Raw genomic sequence first — 19,964 nt, 5'->3', positions numbered from 1 at the left:
GACAGTCACAGGGGTAAGAGCCACAGGGAAGGGGGATCAGTGCAGAAGGAGCATAGGGTCTGACAAGAATATTGTGGAGATTGGGAGGTTGAGAAAAGCTATCCCCCCCATGAACCATGGACCTTGCCGTTGGTGGGGAGGCTTGCGTACCTCAGCGATACAGATAGCCGTACCGTAGGTGCAACCACAACGGAGGGGTATCTGTTGAGAGGCCAGACAAACGTGTGGTTCCTGAAGAGGGGCAGCAGCCTTTTCAGTAGTTGCAAGGGCAACAGTCTGGATGATTGACTGATCTGGCCTTGTAACAATAACCAAAACGGCCTTGCTGTGCTGGTACTGCGAACGGCTGAAAGCAAGGGGAAACTACAGCCGTAATTTTTCCCGAGGGCATGCAGCTTTACTGTATGATTACATGATGATGGCGTCCTCTTGGGTAAAATATTCCGGAGGTAAAATAGTCCCCCATTCGGATCTCCGGGCGGGGACTACTCAAGAGGATGTCGTTATCAGGAAAAAGAAAACTGGCGTTCTACGGATCGGAGCGTGGAATGTCAGATCCCTTAATCGGGCAGGTAGGTTAGAAAATTTAAAAAGGGAAATGGATAGGTTGAAGTTAGATATAGTGGGAATTAGTGAAGTTCGGTGGCAGGAGGAACAAGACTTCTGGTCAGGTGACTACAGGGTTATAAACACAAAATCAAATAGGGGTAATGCAGGAGTAGGTTTAATAATGAATAGGAAAATAGGAATGCGGGTAAGCTACTACAAACAGCATAGTGAACGCATTATTGTGGCCAAGATAGATACGAAGCCCACGCCTACTACAGTAGTACAAGTTTATATGCCAACTAGCTCTGCAGATGACGAAGAAATTGAAGAAATGTATGATGAAATAAAAGAAATTATTCAGATTGTGAAGGGAGACGAAAATTTAATAGTCATGGGTGACTGGAATTCGAGCGTAGGAAATGGGAGAGAAGGAAACATAGTAGGTGAATATGGATTGGGGGACAGAAATGAAAGAGGAAGCCACCTGGTCGAATTTTGCACAGAGCACAACATAATCATAACTAACACTTGGTTTAAGAATCATGAAAGAAGGTTGTATACATGGAAGAACCCTGGAGATACTAAAAGGTATCAGATAGATTATATAATGGTAAGACAGAGATTTAGGAACCAGGTTTTAAATTGTAAGACATTTCCAGGGGCAGATGTGGACTCTGACCACAATCTATTGGTTATGACCTGTAGATTAAAACTGAAGAAACTGCAAAAAGGTGGGAATTTAAGGAGATGGGAACTGGATAAACTAAAAGAACCAGAGGTTGTACAGAGATTCAGGGAGAGCATAAGGGAGCAATTGACAGGGATGGGGGAAATAAATACAGTAGAAGAAGAATGGGTAGCTTTGAGGGATGAAGTAGTGAAGGCAGCAGAGGATCAAGTAGGTAAAAAGACGAGGGCTAGTAGAAATCCTTGGGTAACAGAAGAAATATTGAATTTAATTGATGAAAGGAGAAAATATAAAAATGCAGTAAGTGAAACAGGCAAAAAGGAATACAAACGTCTCAAAAATGAGATCGACAGGAAGTGCAAAATGGCTAAGCAGGGATGGCTAGAGGACAAATGTAAGGATGCAGAGGCCTATCTCACTAGGGGTAAGATAGATACCGCCTATAGGAAAATCAAAGAGACCTTTGGAGATAAGAGAACGACTTGTATGAATATCAAGAGCTCAGATGGAAACCCAGTTCTAAGCAAAGAAGGGAAAGCAGAAAGGTGGAAGGAGTATATAGAGGGTCTATACAAGGGCGATGTACTTGAGGACAATATTATGGAAATGGAAGAGGATGTAGATGAAGATGAAATGGGAGATATGATACTGCGTGAAGAGTTTGACAGAGCACTGAAAGACCTGAGTCGAAACAAAGCCGCCGGAGTAGACAATATTCCATTGGAACTACTGACGGCCGTGGGAGAGCCAGTCCTGACAAAACTCTACCATCTGGTGAGCAAGATGTATGAAACAGGCGAAATACCCACAGACTTCAAGAAGAATATAATAATTCCAATCCCAAAGAAAGCAGGTGTTGACAGATGTGAAAATTACCGAACTATCAGCTTAATAAGTCACAGCTGCAAAATACTAACACGAATTCTTTACAGACGAATGGAAAAACTAGTAGAAGCCAACCTCGGGGAAGATCAGTTTGGATTCCGTAGAAACACTGGAACACGTGAGGCAATACTGACCTTACGACTTATCTTAGAAGAAAGATTAAGGAAAGGCAAACCTACGTTTCTAGCATTTGTAGACTTAGAGAAAGCTTTTGACAATGTTGACTGGAATACTCTCTTTAAAATTCTAAAGGTGGCGGGGGTAAAATACAGGGAGCGAAAGGCTATTTACAATTTGTACAGAAACCAGATGGCAGTTATAAGAGTCGAGGGACATGAAAGGGAAGCAGTGGTTGGGAAGGGAGTAAGACAGGGTTGTAGCCTCTCCCCGATGTTGTTCAATCTGTATATTGAGCAAGCAGTAAAGGAAACAAAAGAAAAATTCGGAGTAGGTATTAAAATTCATGGAGAAGAAATAAAAACTTTGAGGTTCGCCGATGACATTGTAATTCTGTCAGAGACAGCAAAGGACTTGGAAGAGCAGTTGAATGGAATGGACAGTGTCTTGAAAGGAGGATATAAGATGAACATCAACAAAAGCAAAACAAGGATAATGGAATGTAGTCTAATTAAGTTGGGTGATGCTGAGGGAATTAGATTAGGAAATGAGGCACTTAAAGTAGTAAAGGAGTTTTGCTATTTGGGGAGCAAAATAACTGATGATGGTCGAAGTAGAGAGGATATAAAATGTAGGCTGGCAATGGCCAGGAAAGCGTTTCTGAAGAAGAGAAATTTGTTAACATCCAGTATTGATTTAAGTGTCAGGAAGTCATTTCTGAAAGTATTCGTATGGAGTGTAGCCATGTATGGAAGTGAAACATGGACGATAAATAGTTTGGACAAGAAGAGAATAGAAGCTTTCGAAATGTGGTGCTACAGAAGAATGCTGAAGATTAGATGGGTAGATCACATAACTAATGACGAAGTATTGAATAGGATTGGGGAGAAGAGAAGTTTGTGGCACAACTTGACCAGAAGAAGGGATCGGTTGGTAGGACATGTTCTGAGGCATCAAGGGATCACCAATTTAGTATTGGAGGGCAGCGTGGAGGGTAAAAATCGTAGAGGGAGACCAAGAGATGAATACACTAAGCAGATTCAGAAGGATGTAGGTTGCAGTAGGTACTGGGAGATGAAGAAGCTTGCACAGGATAGAGTAGCATGGAGAGCTGCATCAAACCAGTCTCAGGACTGAAGACCACAACAACAACAACATTCTAAGTGTGAGGGCAAAATCTCAGACAGAATAGATATCACTCCAAAGTGTGATTTTAGGAAATCATGGCCTAGTTGAAGTAGCTGATTAATACATTCCAGTCCAGGATAACACTGAGTCACCAGTGGTATACTCTGAAGTTGTTTTTCGGGGGTATCAGCAGTACCAGGATTGGATGTGATGGCTTTGGAACCTGCTTTGGAACTAGGTTGGTGGGGTAATTGCATCCAGTGAATGCTGAGGTGGGAATGGTGGTATATTGCTGCAAAGAGCCTGCATATGAACAAATGTGTTTGCCTTGGATGCCAAGGCTATATGGGAGGGAACGTTTGACATGGAAAGAATGGCAACTGCCAAAATGTAAGTTCTGTTGTTTGTTAGTAGGTTTAATGTGGACAGTAGTGTGTAGCTCGCGTTTGGTATGGATGAAATCAACATCAAGGAAAGTGGCACAAGATTTGGAATAGGACTGTGTGAAATTTAACTGAGAGAAGGTATTTAGAGATTCCAGGAATTTTAACAGGTCGGCCTCATTATGAGTCCATATGGTAAAGATATCTAAACCAATTCTGGGGCTGAAGACTTATGGATCCCAGGAAAGCCCCCTCCTAGCAACCCATGAAAAGGTTGCCACAGGAAGGAACCATCCTGGTTCCCATGGCCGTACCCCTGATCTGGTTGTATGTCTGCCCCTCATAGGTGGGTAGTTGTTGGTAAGCATAATTTTGGTTAAGGTGAGTAGGAAGGATGTCACAGGTTTGGAATCAAGTGGGTCCTGGCCGATGAAATGTTCAGCAGCAGACAGATCATGTACGTGGGGGATGTTGGCATCAATGGTGACAAGCAAAGTGTGTGGTGGGAGTGGGACAGACACAGATTTAAGACAATTTAGGAAGTGTCTACATCTACATCTACATGGACACTCTGCAAATCACATTTAAGCGTCTGACAGAGTGGTCATCTAACCACCTTCACAATAATTATCTATTATTACATCCTCGTACAGTGTGAGGAAAAAATCAACACCTATATCTTTCTGTGCGAGCTCTTATTTCCTTATTTTATTATGATGATCATTTCTCTCAATGTAGGTCGGCTCAACAAAATATTTTCACATTCAGAGGAGAAAGTTGGTGATTGAAATTTTGTGAGAATATTCTGCTGCAACGAAAAACGCCTTTGTTTTAATGATGTCCACCCCAAATCCTGCATCATTCCAGTGACACTCTCTCCCCTATTTCGCAATAATACAAAACATGCTGCCCTTCTTTGAACTTTCTCGATGTCCTTCGTCAGTTCTATCTGGTAAAGATCCCACATCGCACAGCAGTATTCTAAAAGAGGATGGACAAGTGTAGTGTAGGTGGTCTCTCTAGTAGATCTGTCACATTTTCCAAGTGTCCTGCCAATAAAATGCAGTCTTTGGTTAGCCTTCCCCACAACATTTTCTGTGTGTTCCTTCCAATTTAAGTTGTCCATAATTGTAATTCCTTGGTATTTAGTTGAGATTACAGCCTTTATATTTGACTGATATATTGAGTAATTGAAGTTTAATGGATTCCTTTTAGCACTCAGGTGGGTGACCTCACACTTTTTGTTATTTAGAGTCAATTGCCAATTTTTGCACCATACAGATATCTTTTCTAAATCATTTTGCAATTTCATCAGGTTACCTTCCATTAGGAAAGTAGGTGCACTCAGAGACTGTGATATTATTTACAAATTACAGAGCACAGCAATCAGCCGTCTTTTTTCTTTTGCAGGTTTTATTTTGCAAATCCAGATTTCGGCTAGTGCATAGCCATTATCAATGCACTATTTTCTAGTCAGTTCCCTGTTGTTCGGGTGTGAGTCACAGTTCTTTGAATTCAGAGAACTGTGACTGACACCCAAACAGGAACAACAGGGAACTGACATGTATCGAGACTAGAAAAAAGTGCATTGATAATGGCTAAGCACTAGTTGAAATCTGGATTTGCAAAATAAAACCTGCATTTTGTAATTTGTTTTAATCTTCTCATGACTTTACTAGTCAATAAATGACAGCATCATCTGCAAACAACACAGCTGCTCAGATTGTCTCCTAAATCATTGTTATCTTTGATACAGGAGGGAAGTCTCTGTACTGTGGGTTGTTAGTACTGATCAACTAAGGCAGATATTCATTTTGTGGGTGCTGTGAAGCCAGCAACTATAGGACAGTGAGGAGGGGTGTGTGGTTTGGATGGGGTGAGAAGTTCTATGGATTGAGGTGTTAGTCCTTGTGAGGGGTCTGAGGTTTTAAGGAGGGACTGAAGGTCAGTTTGATCACACGGATGGGATCTTGATGGCAAACACTGTATGTAGAGGTGTCAGATAGGTGCCTTTAACCTTCACTAACATACTTCTTTCAGTCAAGTACCATAGTGATAGATCCTTTGTCAGCTGGGAGGATAATGATGGAGTCATCAGCTTTTACGGAATGTAGAACCTGGAGTTCTGCAGAGGACAGGTTAGGGTCATGATGTAGGGACCTGAGGATGGGTTGTGAAACAGTGCTGGTTCTTTGATGGCTTGTAAGGGATGATTTTGAGATAGTGGTGGTGGATCAAGTTGGGATCATGGTCAGAACTGTTCAAGGCAGGGTTCAATGGCATATCTGCTGTTGGAAAGGTTTTGGGATTGGGTTGCAAAGTGATATTTCCAGTTGACATTACATGTGAAGGAAAGTAGGTCCTTCACCATAACAGCATGATCAACTGTAGGTTTAGGGCTGATACTGAGACACTTAAAGGACACAGATAATTCAGGAGGGGAGAGGGATTTAGACAAGAGGTTGAGCACACTGTACCGCTATGACTGGTTCTTGTGATTATAATAATGCATGTAAAGTTCTGGTTAGAAATAACGAATTATTTAGGAACAATGACACGACTCACCAAAAGACAGAACAGGTGCATGAACAAAAGGTACAGTTTTGCTTTTCTAGCTATCAGAATGAAATTTCTTTCTCAAGCTGTAGAAGAAACACACACACACACACACACACACACACACACACACATGCACAAACAAACAAAAAAATACACTATTGGGTGGGGGTGTGCAGTGAGTTACCTTATGTTTCGGACCGGGAGGTTACTGGAGTGAAGAATGTGCTGTAAGAATAGCCCCCATATGTGCAACTAAGGAAAGCTAGTGGTGCTTGGGAGTGTCCAGATGGCACGGGTTATGAAGCAGCCACTGAAATCTCATATGTTGTGCTCTGCTGCATATTGTGTCACTGGGTGGTCCACCTTGTTTTTGGCCACAGTTTGATGGTGGTCAATCAGCCCGACAATCTTAACTTCGGGGATCTCACAGGAGGCCTTTGATAAGGCCATTGGCACAAAATCCCCACAGAATAACTTTATCTACCAAGTTCATTTTTGACTCAATCCACATAAGGCCATGCAGTGAAAGGATGAAAAAATTTTGGGAGAAAAAGAAGTGGTATGTTAGATGAAATTTCCTCTTCAGATGGACACAACAGACAGAAATTCCATGTAAAGGCAATGATAGCTAATCCTGGGTAGAATACCAATAATGGAAGCAGTAATGTTAACTATACACTGCATAATTGAGTGGTAAATAGGCATGAAAATATTGTTAAAGGTTTTGGACAATGTCCCCCTCCACCTCCACAGCTAACTAGCACAGAACACACTTTCACAAGCACAGGTACATTGTCCCGTGTGAGTAGGAAAATTAAATGACTATATGGTAAGCTGCGACAATGTGTGTGTGTGTGTGATCTGTATCAGTCAGCCCAGAGCAGAACATTGTTGAGCAATGTTTCCACAACCTCAATTATATGGTGAATAGTTACTTTCACTCCTTTCATTATCAACAACAAAAGTGACTGGTTATACAAATTCTTTTGAGTTGCAACTACTACAATAACAGAAATACTGCAATGAGATTTTTTTACTGATTCCTGTAATGCACTACTAAAAGTAGATAAACAAATGCGGTAATTCGATCTGTTATTGACCACAATGCAATTACTTTTATATAACACACAAAAAAGCTATACACCAAACTGATAAAGAAAAAACGAAGTCTGTTTTATACATGCTTTCTCACCTGAGATTGCTAGCTTCACTAATAGAATCCTGGGACGTGGTTGCTGTAGAAGGGGCGCCATTTGAGCTACGTTGTTGCTGCTGCAACCTAAGTGATGTGGGAGTAGGTGCAGAACGGGATGTCTCTTCCCATTCCCGCAGTACACCACAAGTATCAGAACTGCTGTGACGCTGAGCCAGAGAAGTCCAACTGCGGACACGCTGTTTGGCACCTCCTCCTCCAGTAACACTGCCACACACACTATTTCGATGGCTTGATCCTGCACCTGACCAAAGGCTAGCATTGCTGCTTGTTCGACTCATCTGCATTGGAGCTTGTATAGCACGCCATTTTCGTCCAGTCGGATCTGATGGTAGCACTCCAGTGCGGAAATAAATTGTTCTGTCTTCACTTCCTACCGCCCATACCTATCAGAAATGACATAAGAAAAAATAATTAACTAAAATGTATAATGTGAGCTTTTCCAGACCATGATACATTACCATTCTTAGTTTTGTGGCCAGCCAGTGCAATGTAGGTGGCACAGGTGTGTGTGTGTGTGTGTGTGTGTGTGTGTGTGTGTGTGTCCTAAATCATTTATCATTTGTAATAAAAACTTTTTCCAAAGGTGATAATTTTGTTTTGCCATGGATTACACACAAATATTAGTAGAGAAGACCTGTGTCATTTTCTATAGAGACAAAAAAATATAAAGAATATAAACCCCACAAGTTACTTAGATTTCAGATTGATAAGGTGCCCGTATTTACACATCATTACCGATTTTGTCCTAATTTAAGGTATATGTAGGACTTGCCTAGAAATGAAAATGACAGAAGTGGGAGTTACAGATGGACAAGAACTTAGGACGGAAAAAAAAATAAAAAAGCAGCAGGTGCAGGCTGGGTGAGGCATGAGCTATTTATATTAGCTTAGACTTGCAACAGCAGTTAGAGCAGCAAAAAGAGTACAGAATGGTAATCTGACAGTTATGGGTTTAAATCTATGTACAAATATTAATTTTATTCCTTTTTATTTTAAATTTTTACATTACTTGTACTGCAGTATACTGCATTTACTAAGATTTTTTGTAAGAGGCATGAAAAAGAGAGGCTAGGGAAAATTTGGGATATTAAATAAATTTTCAGGGAAGGATTGTAAGGTGTACACAAGAACTTTTTATATGAAATTAGATACTTTTATTATTTTAGATTTGATGAGTTACAAGTGCTGGAAGGATATTCATCGTAAAAACAGGAGAGGCAGAAATTCTCTTGGCATCTTGCAGAGGTGATAAACATATCATTTTTACAATTACATGGGTTGAAAGTTCTGGTTGAAAATTATGAATTATTTGGGAATAAAGGAGATGACTCACCAAAAGGTAGAAGCTAGCTTTCAAAATGCTTGTGTCCCTACACTGTACTCAGTAGATTGAGGACAGAGTGTGTGTGTGTGTGTGTGTGTGTGTGTGTGTGTGGGCGCGCGTATGCGAGCTTGTTTTTCCTACAGCTAGGAAAGGGAATTGCATTTCAAAACTCCTTTACAATTACATGGTTGTTTTAAAGTTTATATAGAAATACAAAATAGTTTACACTAGTAAAATGTCTCTCACTGATGGTACATATTGTACTCTTGCTTTTCTGCAAGCCAGACTCAAGTAATGTGACAATATTTCATTTTGCTACGAAATTTTGGATTTAGGTTACAATAGTTTTTTTCAAATACTTATGAAAAGCTTGGGAAACATGTGGAAAATAAAGCTGAAATTGATGTGTTGATATATTTCTCCATGTTCGACCTTCGTAAACTATGGCCATTTAAAAATTTCAATAACAATAAAATAGTCAATATGCTGTCTGAACAATGAATTTTTAATGTGTGCTGATAGCAAATAAGTCTTCACTCAGTATGTACGATGAATTTTTATACACAGGAACCATCCTTTGAAGATTTTAATGTGTGACCATTTTATTTTAAATGTCATTTCACAACTTCAGGAAACAAGCAAATGAGAAATTTTTGTTAATTAAAAAAAGAAAAAAATCTCTCTCATGTGAACCACAATAATCACACACAATGACGAAATTTACCTGGTCATTTGGTGCAACAGATACTAGAGCCATGTTGCCAACCATCTCAACCCAACCAGTCCCAGTTGCTGCCTCTTCACTCACACCACAGCTTTCTCCTCTAATGCCTTTGCGAAACCAAACACGATGATCTCTTGTTACAGCCCAAACAGCACTTGTACCAACAGACACTTGAGAAAGCTTCCCTTCCTCTGGTGGAGCCACTTCAATCCAGAATTCACCTACAATTTATTAAAGAAAGTTGCACATAACTACATTTACAAAGATTACACTCATGTATATGTTCAAACCATAAACTAACAAATACTTTGTAGCTTATCACTAAATTTAAATATCATTAATCACAAGAGATTTCAGAGACTTTAGTTCAACACTGGATGAAAATTTTGATTTATAATTTAGCATGATTCTTCTCTTCTGATGAGACAAATTTGGTGGCTTCTTCATGTTTGTGCTGTCTATCTTACTGGAGAGATCAGTATTACAGCAACAAATATTTCTTTCACAAAATGAAAGTTGCTAAATTAGAAACTAAGATTGTCTTCTGACAATTGAGCAATGGTTCTGAAATGCATGCTGGTTAATGAGTATTAAAATTCAGTAACTTTTTAAAACAGTGTTTAGTTACTTATTTGTAATTAACCATGAGTTTACATTTTTTTTTCTTTCAGTGATGTTTTATAACCAAATAACTGTTTCAAAGCAAGATCTCAGTGTTGCACAAAACTGTCATTGTCATTCACAACTTGATACACAAATCAAACTACAAAATTCTGATTTAATTTTTATATGAAACTGTAACAAGTAAAATAGATAAGATGAAATATTAGATAGAACCTCTGATTGTTGATTTCTATTTAAATGGTATCCAAACAATCATTTTCTATTATGAGCATACTTGAATATAATGTACATATTAAACAATGTGAAACCAATTACATGACCATATAATATCATTTGACAGACAAAAAATCTACTCACCAAGTGGCAGCATAAAATGCATATAAAAGAAGGTTATAATGAGGAAACCTTTTGGAGCCAGTGGCTCCTTCTTCTGGCAGAAGGGTTGAAGGGGATGGAAGAGAGTGAAGGAAAAGGACTGGAGAGTTCTAAGAAAAGGGATAGATTTCGGAAAAGCCAGGGGAGACTTACCAGAAGGGATGAGAAGGAAACACTGATTGTTCCGGATTGCACCGGATGAGATTTGAAAACCTGAGAGCTTAAAGGTGCAAGATAGGATAATGCAAGACAGACATTACTACTTGAATATCATGTACACCTTAATAAGAGTGAAAAGCTAAGTGCATCAATCCTTCTTGTCAGTCTTTGTTGGCGTCAAGTGCTAAAACGTTCATTTATTTATATTTATCACCAAGATTAATCAACATCTTGCACCTATATCTTTTCTAGTATTGATTTCCATGCATGGTATGTCTCTCCTGACCTGCAGTTCTGGGTGATTTTTCCAAAATCAATCCCTTTTCCTAGATCTCTCCAGCCCTTTTCCTTCATCCCTCCTCCTTCACTTTCAACTCTTCTGCTGGAAGAAGGAGCCACTGGCTCCAAAACCTGGCCTAATTATAACCCTCTTCCATGTGTGTGTTCTGCCGCTGCTTGGTGAGTATATTTTTTATGTATCCTATTACATTATAATGTCAAAAATTGATTGTTTTCATCGTTACTATTAGATGATCAGTTTTTTCATACACAGAAAAATAAATTATTACAAAGTTCTGCAAAGAAACAGGGAGCAATATTATTAGCACAAAAAAAAAATTGAAGAGGAACTACATAAAACTCTGCCTGGCAGCAGAAAAGGCAAAAGGAACACACAAGAAATTTTGCTTTTGTTCTGCTAGCTAGGATTGAATATTAAACTAACTGCCTGAAGTAAGAGAGATATCAGATGCAAATCGCAGGAGACAAAAGAAAAGTCCAGACTTTGAAAAAGGACTGATTAAAGGTACTAGCTGGTGACTATTTACCTGTATCTACATTTACACATACATCTATATCTACACTCTGCAAGCCACCTATGGTGTGTGGCAGAGAGTACTTTATGCAGCAATGTCACTCTTCCTCCCTTTTCTTGTTCTAGTTATAAAGGTGCACAGAAATAAGGAGTGTAGATAAGCCTTTGTAGGGAGCCTTTTACTAGTTAAAGAAAGGCAACAATCGAATGGAAGTATGAAGGATGCTCAGCACTGGAGCGAGATCTAAAAAGTTAGCACAGGATTACATATTACAACTGTGGCAAAATGCATGGGACACTCCAGGCAAAGACAGGAAGAAATATGAGTTTCTCCCTAACATCAGGGAGAAGCTACAAATGAAATTTCTTACACTACTGAGCGGACTGATACATTACCTGACTAGCAATGGCCTGAATGCTACATATCTATACAAAATCAAATGACAGTTGAATGATAGCTGCACCTACAGCAGTGTGGGACTGCACACTCTACGAAGATATGGTGGGTAATATCAGTCTGATGCTACTGTAGCTCAAAGCATGTGAGCAGCCCATAGTGGTTTGCCTTTTATGTGTTCTGTTTTACAAATTTTGTGACTAAAGCTTTATCGCTTGATTTTTAGTTTAATACATGACATGCCAATTTGAGAATTTTATTTCTGATGAAGGTATTCATAGCAGTGCCAAAACCTGGGTCAAAAGACTCCTTTTTTGTGACCAAGGGCTGCTATTGCTGTTAATTTTACTTTGTAAATGGTTGCTAATCTTGCAGCCATGTTCAAAACTTTAAAATAAAAATAAAATGTATATGAACGCAGCTAATGCAGAAAACTGCAAGGTGTACAACTTTGCTTCCGCTGTTTGCCGATAGGTAACGACAACGGTAAGTAGAGGTCGAAAGAAACGGATCGCAGACATCAGGCAGTCAGCTTGGACCTCGGTCAACATAACCTCATTCAAACATTAGTCAATTTGTGTCTGCATCATAGAGTTGTTCTTGACTGAAAATGTCAGTTTACGAGCCTAATTCTCTTCATTTGTGGGAGGTGTTACTCTTTTGTTTCAATATGAAGAAAACAGCGGCTGAGTCTCATCAAATGCTCTCAAGTACATATTGTACGGATGCTATTAGTTAAAGAACATTTTGTGAGTGGTTTTAACACTTCAAGAACAGTGATTTTAATGTCGTACACTGGCATACTGGTAGATGAGAGAATGTTTTCGAAAATGCAGAATTGGAGACATTGCTGAGTGAAGACTCACGTAAAATTCAAAAAGAATTGGCATGATTAGTGGGCGTGACACAGTAAGCCATTTCAAAATGTCTTAAGGCTAAGGGCATGATCAGAAAGAAGGAACTTGGGTCCTGTGTGAGCTGAAATCAAGGGGCATTGAACGACGTTTGTGTGTTTGTGAACAGTTGCTTCAGAGGCAAAAATGGAAGGGATTTCTGCATCACATTGTGGCTGGGGACAAAAAAATGGTTTCATTATGATAACCCTAAATGCAAAAAATCAAGGGGATATCCCAGCCATGCTTCCACGTCGATGGCCAAACCGAATATGCACGGCTCCAAGATCATGCTCTGCATTTGGTGGGACCAGCTCAGCGACTTGTACTATGAGGTGTTAAAACCAAGTGAAACAATCACAGGTGCTCGTTATCAAAAGCAATTAATATGCTTGAGCAGAGAATTAAAAGACAAACGGCTGCAATACAGCGAGAGGCATGATAAAAGCGATTTTGCAGCATGACAACGCTCAGCCCACATTGCAAAAGAGATCAAAACGTACTTGGAAACGTTAAAATGGGAAGTCCTACCCCACCCGCCATAGTCTCCAGACATTGCCCCCTCCGACTATCACCTATTTAGATCAATGTCGTAGGTCCTGCCTGACCAACACTTCTAATCTCATGAAGGAGTCACAAATTGGATTGATTCATGGATCACTTCAAAAGATGAACAATTTTTTCGACGTGAGATTTGTACAATGCTCAAAAGATGGGAGAAAGTATTGGCCAGTGACAGAAAATACTTTGAATGATACATGTGTAACTGATTTGTTTCATTAAAGCCTCAAATGTTGGGGAAAAAATGGTGGAAGCAAAGTTGTACACCTTGTAAACTCTTTTAAGTTGTTTATCATAGCTGTGGACATTGTTCCAACTAAAATATTTGAAGGATCGCCTTGCTGGACTTTGACTTTATCTTTGACTTGTTTGCCACGAGATGTTGCTGCACAGCAAAGTGTTCCATCATGTTAGTAAATAGCTTGGCTGTGTGCTTGTGTTTGTACTAAAGCAGATATCATGGATGCAACAATTAAGTCTGGCCAACCATCCACTGCTCATGAAATTTATTACAGTAACCCAAAGCATAAGTGTTTAATGAGTTACACACGTTGCTCAAAAATGGTTATAAAACCAAAATTTTATTGTATACAAAATGACTAATGAGTAAAACTAATTTCTTTTGTTAAAGTCACATTACAATCCCACTATCAATTGGTGTATTAAATCCAGTCTCTATCCTAACACTTAACAAATCAGACTCCAAAGATCTATTGAACATTACTGAAATCATTCATTAGCATGAACTGAAACAAAAGTTCAGGAAAAAACGATGAAGTGTCCAAGAGCTCCACTTGCCTGCTTCACACTCCCTGTTTCATAATACTTAAAATTATACTTATTGTTTTGTGTGTCCAGATCCTGGATTCACATTTCTAAATATTTTTTATTTTCTCGGTGGCTTCAGTAAGAAGGTGAGCATGAAAAACATTTTCTTCTGGCAGCTGGAACCCAGTTTCATCTATCATTTCTTTCTTCCATCTAAACTTTTAGTTCCACTTCTAATGAAGCAGCCACAGTATTTATAACAAAATACAAAATCACACATTGAAAACTACAGCCAAGTTGCACTTCAACTTCAAGATGGAAATGTTAGTATCAGAAACATAACTAATCTAATCATTCGGTGTGTTATTTCCTCAAATTATTCCACACAGTAGTTTTTGTAATTCACAAACAGTACAATGGTCGTAACAGTGTAAATCAACTGTAATTTCCTTACTTCTAATGATTTTCATTTCACACTGAATGAATCCATTCCTCACAAGCTGAAAACATACCTGTAGTGTTCTCTCTAGTGACACCAGCTCTTACAAGAGCTCTCCCATTCCAAAGGACTGCCCATACAAGGCCGGTAGGTCCAACACTAATCTGGTTCACTTCACATCCTGGGGGAACAGGTATTGCAGTCCATCGTTGTCCTTCAGGAGCTGTAGTGCTCACACCGGTGCGAAACATGACCTGCAAGCCCTGCAATGCTCATCATAGGCTACTCTTCCACACTGTAGCACAGAATGCATTTCAATGATTTCAGCAGACTGTTGTAACCTGTTGAGTGTCTCTGCAGAGAAAACAATCTTTTCATCTCCTAAAACTGAGCCAAAACTTTTCTATAGAACCTGACTCCCTGTTCTGCAAAATCTACTAAAATTAAAGTGATAAACTACTTTCATAAGAAATTAATGTCAGCTTACACTAACTCCGCATTAAAAATGAATATAACTGTGGATCACTTGTCTGTGACTGGTCATAGCCTGTTATAATAAGTGTTATGACTTTGTGTTAGTAAAACATACACCTGCAACTTGTCAGTCATGTTCACAAACAGCTTTAGAAAATTATATGAAACTTATGCACATATTCAGACAATTTTCCTAACATCATATTTAAATTTAATCCAAGTTGTCTCACCTCATTTAGAAAAAAAGAATAGCATATAATGAATTGGGGAGAAAAGACTTTTGTGGCACAATCTGACAAGACATTTTGTCTTGTTAGTAGCATATATATTCTATATTTGCCCACAATGTTAAACAGTGTATGTGGATTTTGAACAGTGTGTGTAGTTCAGAAAAATTCGCTAGTAGGGATGACCCAGATGGCTCAGGTAGTGTAGCAGCCTGCCCAACCCCCCACCCAGTACTTCCTATTTCAATCTTCTCACAGGTTTAACTTACCAGATCAGGGGCTGGGCCACCTGTGAAAGTGCTCATGTCACTACCTGCTCTGCTGCAACCACTATACAGATTTTTATATTGGTGTGATTACCAACCAGCTGTCCAACAGGATGAACAGCCATCACCAAACTGTGACCAAAGGCAAAGTAGACCACCCTTTGGCACAATATGCAGCTGAGCTTAACATGCTTGATAAGCCATCTGGATCCTCCCCTCCATCACCAGCCTTTCTGAACTATGCAGATACCCTTACAACACTTTCACCACTACCATAATTATCCTGGCCTCAACCTAAGGTAATTTACTGTCCCACACACTCCACACAACAGTTTCCACCCCCTCTGCGCTATCATCTCCTCCCCACTCATGTCTTCCAGCCTCTTTGTTTGCCACCCTCTGCCAATGCACCTACCCATCTTTCCCTACCCCTCTCCTTTTCCCTCCTCTCCCCCCTCCCCCCCCCCCCCACCACAACAACTTACTGACACTGTGCCTATCAGCACTGTAGTGACTGCACATTCTGCCAGTCAGTGTTCGTCTGTCTCTCCATGTGTACTCTACTATCCCTTCCCTTCTCCCCCCTCCAGCTCCAGATTGCTGCTGCCACCCCACGTAATAGTTGCATTCTGCCCTGAGCTGCCAGAGTGGGCAGTCATTTGTGCGTGAGGTATGCTTGTTTGTGTGTGTGAAAGGTGTATGTTTCTCTGTTCCTCTTTTGCTGATGAAGGCTGTGGCCAAAGATTTGTGTAAGTGTCTTAACTGTGCCTGTATGCAACTCAACATGTCTTCTTTACAATAAACAGCAATCTATCTTTTCCTACAAAGATGAAAATCAATCATTTAAGGCATCCAACAGAAGTTATATGTCAGAAATAAGTGATTTTCTAAATTACTTTGCTACTCGCTGGTGACCATGACAGAAAAATTACTTATTATATTTATTTTTGGGAATGTATTCTGAAAAACAAAAAAATAATCTTTTTGGAGGACTTTTTTCTTACTACGCTCTCATCTGTCAGTCACGTTTATCAAACAGTAATATCAGTGGTAGGAATGGGGTGAATATTTAAGGTGCCCACCACACAAATAGCTGACATACTGGCCTCTTGTTGTTGGTGGTGTTGTCGCCTTCAGTCTGAAGATTAGTTTGATGCAGCTCTTCATGCTATTCTATCCTACGCACACCTCTTCATCTCTGAATAACTACTGGAACAGACATTCTTCCGAATCTGGTTAGTGTACTCATCTCTTGGTCTCCCTCCATTATTCTTAACCCTCCCCCCCCCCCCCCCCTTTCCCTCCAATAATAAGTTGGTGATCCCTTGATGTCTCAGAATGTATTCTATCAACTGATCGCTTCTTCTTGTCAGATTGTGCCACAAAATGTCTTTTCTCCCCAATTATATTCAGTACTTCCTCATTAATTATATACTACTGATGCAAACTTCAGTATTCTTCTGTAGCACCACATTTCAAAACCTTCTCTTCTCTTCTTGTTTACACTGTTTATCATCCATGTTCCACTTGCATACATGGCTATACTCCATACAAAAACTTTCAGAAACGGCTTCCTGACACTTAAATCTATATTAAATGTTAACAAATTTCTGTTCTTCAGAAATGCTTTTCTTGTCAGGAGCTACCAGCTTACATTTCATATCCTCTCTACTTATTTGTTACTTATTTTGCTACCCAAATAGCAAAACTCATCCATTACTTTAAGTGTCTCGTTCCCTAATCTAATTCCCTCAGCATCACCTGATCTAATTCTATTACATTCCATTATCTTTGTTTTGCTTTTGTTGATGTTCATCTTGTATCCTCCTTTCAAGACACTGTCCATTCTGTTCAACTGCTCTTCCACATCCTTTGCTGTCTCTGACAGAATTACAGTGTCATCAGCAAACCTCAGTTTTTATTTCTTCTACCTGGACATTAATTCCTATTCCAAATTTTTCTTTGGTTTCCTTTACCGCTTGCTCAATGTACAGACTGAATTACATTGGGGATAAACTACAACCCTGTCTCACTTCCTCTCAACCACTGCATTCCTTTCAAGTCTCTTGACACCTATAGCCACTGCCTAGTTTCTATACAAGTTGTAAATAGGTGTGAAATGATAATTAAATGGACACCCTAGCTGCAAACAGGCGTTGTATTTCATTGGAGACATGTTGAAAATATGTGCCCCGACTGGGACTCAAACCCGGGATCTCCTGCTTACATGCAGCTAGGGTGTCCATTTAATTATCATTTCAATTCTAGCAAAGCTGCATGGTCATCTACGGTAACTGTTCTTTCAGGAACAGATACGACCATCATATAAAGTTGTAAATAGACTTTTGGCCCCTGTACTTTACCCCTGCTACCTATAGAATTTCAAAATGGAACCTCTTACTGCACATATTTTAAAACTGCTTCTAATGTTGCACAGATGTTCCTTAATAAGATTTGGTCTACTTTGTGTGTAATGCATGTTCCTTTCTTTCCTACATAATATTGTGTATTACTAAGTATTTATCTTAAATATTTGAAAATTGGATACCATACAACAGATATGTGCACAGAGAAACAGCCCTATGTACCACATCTATAAAACAATGCAAAGAGTTGTACAATACTAACTCGTCCATGTGCTGTGATTGCCCAAACGAGAAGATTTCCTGCTGCTGCTCCAGGAACATTTTGACCTCCAACTGAAACATCTATGAATGGTTCCTGTGGAAACATAAATTTTATTTAGCAATGTAGCTTTTAACGTTAACTATAGTATGCTTGTACACTGACTTAAAAGTTCGCATGTAGTTTAATAAATAATGGCAATAACATTCTATTCATTCCATGAATATTACTGTTTCCTTAAATACTTTTTACATGTCTGTCTGCTGCCACTGAGAACAGAAATTCTTTCTGGAATTATTTGAAAGCAGACACAATAAATAATCTATATTACAAAACCGTTGTTGTTCTCATTATTTTCCTATGTACATACTGCAATTAAAATACAGGTGTGCAGAAACGAAGACTAACACTTCTTTGGCCAATTCTAATCCCAGTGCATTACACTTTTATCTTGAATAAGCCATTATCTACAATTAGTAACTGTCAAAGTTGCTTGTGCTCAGAAGTTAGTTGACTACTCGGGGGGTGTTTGGCTAACTTTTCAATGTTAGGATCTGTACTATTTTCCCATCTGTGAGATGGCATATGGTGTCAATACAAAACAAAAATAAATATTATGAGAAGCTCAGTAATCCCTGTACTGTAACAATGCACATGCAAGCAATAATTTCAAGATTTTTGCATATGACATATGTCAAGACAATACTTTCATAAATCTAAGGCAATAACTGGCTCTAAAACATTATCTTGATCAAAAATAATTTCATGGCCCTCTGTAACACAGTCTTCTTCCCATATAATACATGTAACTAATGAAACATTAACTGATATTCTGCCAGTTGTTAGGGAACTTCCTGATGATACTGTTATTTTGTAAGAATTATCTAGGAATTTTACAAACAAAAATATTAGTATAACTGTTTTCTGCAATTAAAAATGAATAGATCTATTTGCATATACCTGAGTGGGATCTTTATGCAGTGGAGCAACAGCACACCAAGAGTTCATGGCACTATATCGTCGATACCTCACCCATTTTCTACGTCTAACACAGGATTTCCACTGTTTCTTCGCATGGAAATTTGCCGGAAAGTCAACTGCATATGTCCAGCCCTGTGCACAATATAAAACTGTTGCAACAAAGCAGGAAACATAAAATAAAAATGATGTTAGTTCTAAAAAGCTAATGTTTATTAAGTCCCCAATTATGGTCTTTGTCATCCCCCAACAATTTTTGTTTAACATTTCACTAACTGGTAAGCACTGTGTGAATAAAGTGATAAATTGATGAAGGGTAGTGGTAAGGTCTTATGGGACCAACCTGCTGAGGTCATTGGTCCTGATGAAGGGCATGGATGCAATTACCTGATGATGCATAATGTTATAAAGGCATTCATTCAATTGGAATGATACAGCAATAACCGTGAAAACAAAACCTATTATTATCAAGGCATAAGGGCAAATACTTTAAAAATAGTGTGCGCGTGCACGCGCCCACACACACACACACACACACACACACACACACACTCTCTCTCTCTCTCTCTCTCTCTCTCTCTCTCTCTCTCTCTCTCTATCTATTTATCTATCTTCTTAAAAGTTTACATAACATGTGAGCTAAAGTTCATAATGTAGATGTTAAAACACAACAGATACTTATGGCTAACTGCACACTGCCGACCCCTCAAACTGAAAACTTTGTCCAGTATTTGGTAGAATGCACAAGTCATTGCCATCTTTAAGAAGGGCAACAGAAGTGATCCACAAAA

The 19,964-nt window shown here is 39.2% G+C and overlaps 1 protein-coding gene across 1 annotated transcript in view; it reads right to left on the bottom strand.

The window, feature by feature from the left end:
* Nucleotides 1-19,964, bottom strand: part of LOC126416695 (tectonin beta-propeller repeat-containing protein) — a 206,377-nt gene that overhangs the window by 152,319 nt on the left and 34,094 nt on the right. The window contains exons 3-7 of the mRNA XM_050084501.1: nt 19,156-19,308; nt 18,199-18,291; nt 14,677-14,857; nt 9,574-9,794; nt 7,502-7,908 (exon numbers count right to left, since the gene is read on the bottom strand). Of these exons, the coding sequence (XP_049940458.1) occupies nt 7,502-7,908; nt 9,574-9,794; nt 14,677-14,857; nt 18,199-18,291; nt 19,156-19,308 (1,055 nt within the window). The remainder of the gene's footprint in view (nt 1-7,501; nt 7,909-9,573; nt 9,795-14,676; nt 14,858-18,198; nt 18,292-19,155; nt 19,309-19,964) is intronic.

Source organism: Schistocerca serialis, chromosome 1, assembly GCF_023864345.2.
Source record: "Schistocerca serialis cubense isolate TAMUIC-IGC-003099 chromosome 1, iqSchSeri2.2, whole genome shotgun sequence".
In the NCBI taxonomy this organism is placed as follows: Eukaryota; Metazoa; Arthropoda; class Insecta; order Orthoptera; family Acrididae; genus Schistocerca; species Schistocerca serialis.
Note: the sequence above shows the minus strand (reverse complement) of the source record. Positions and strands in the feature narration are given on the sequence as shown.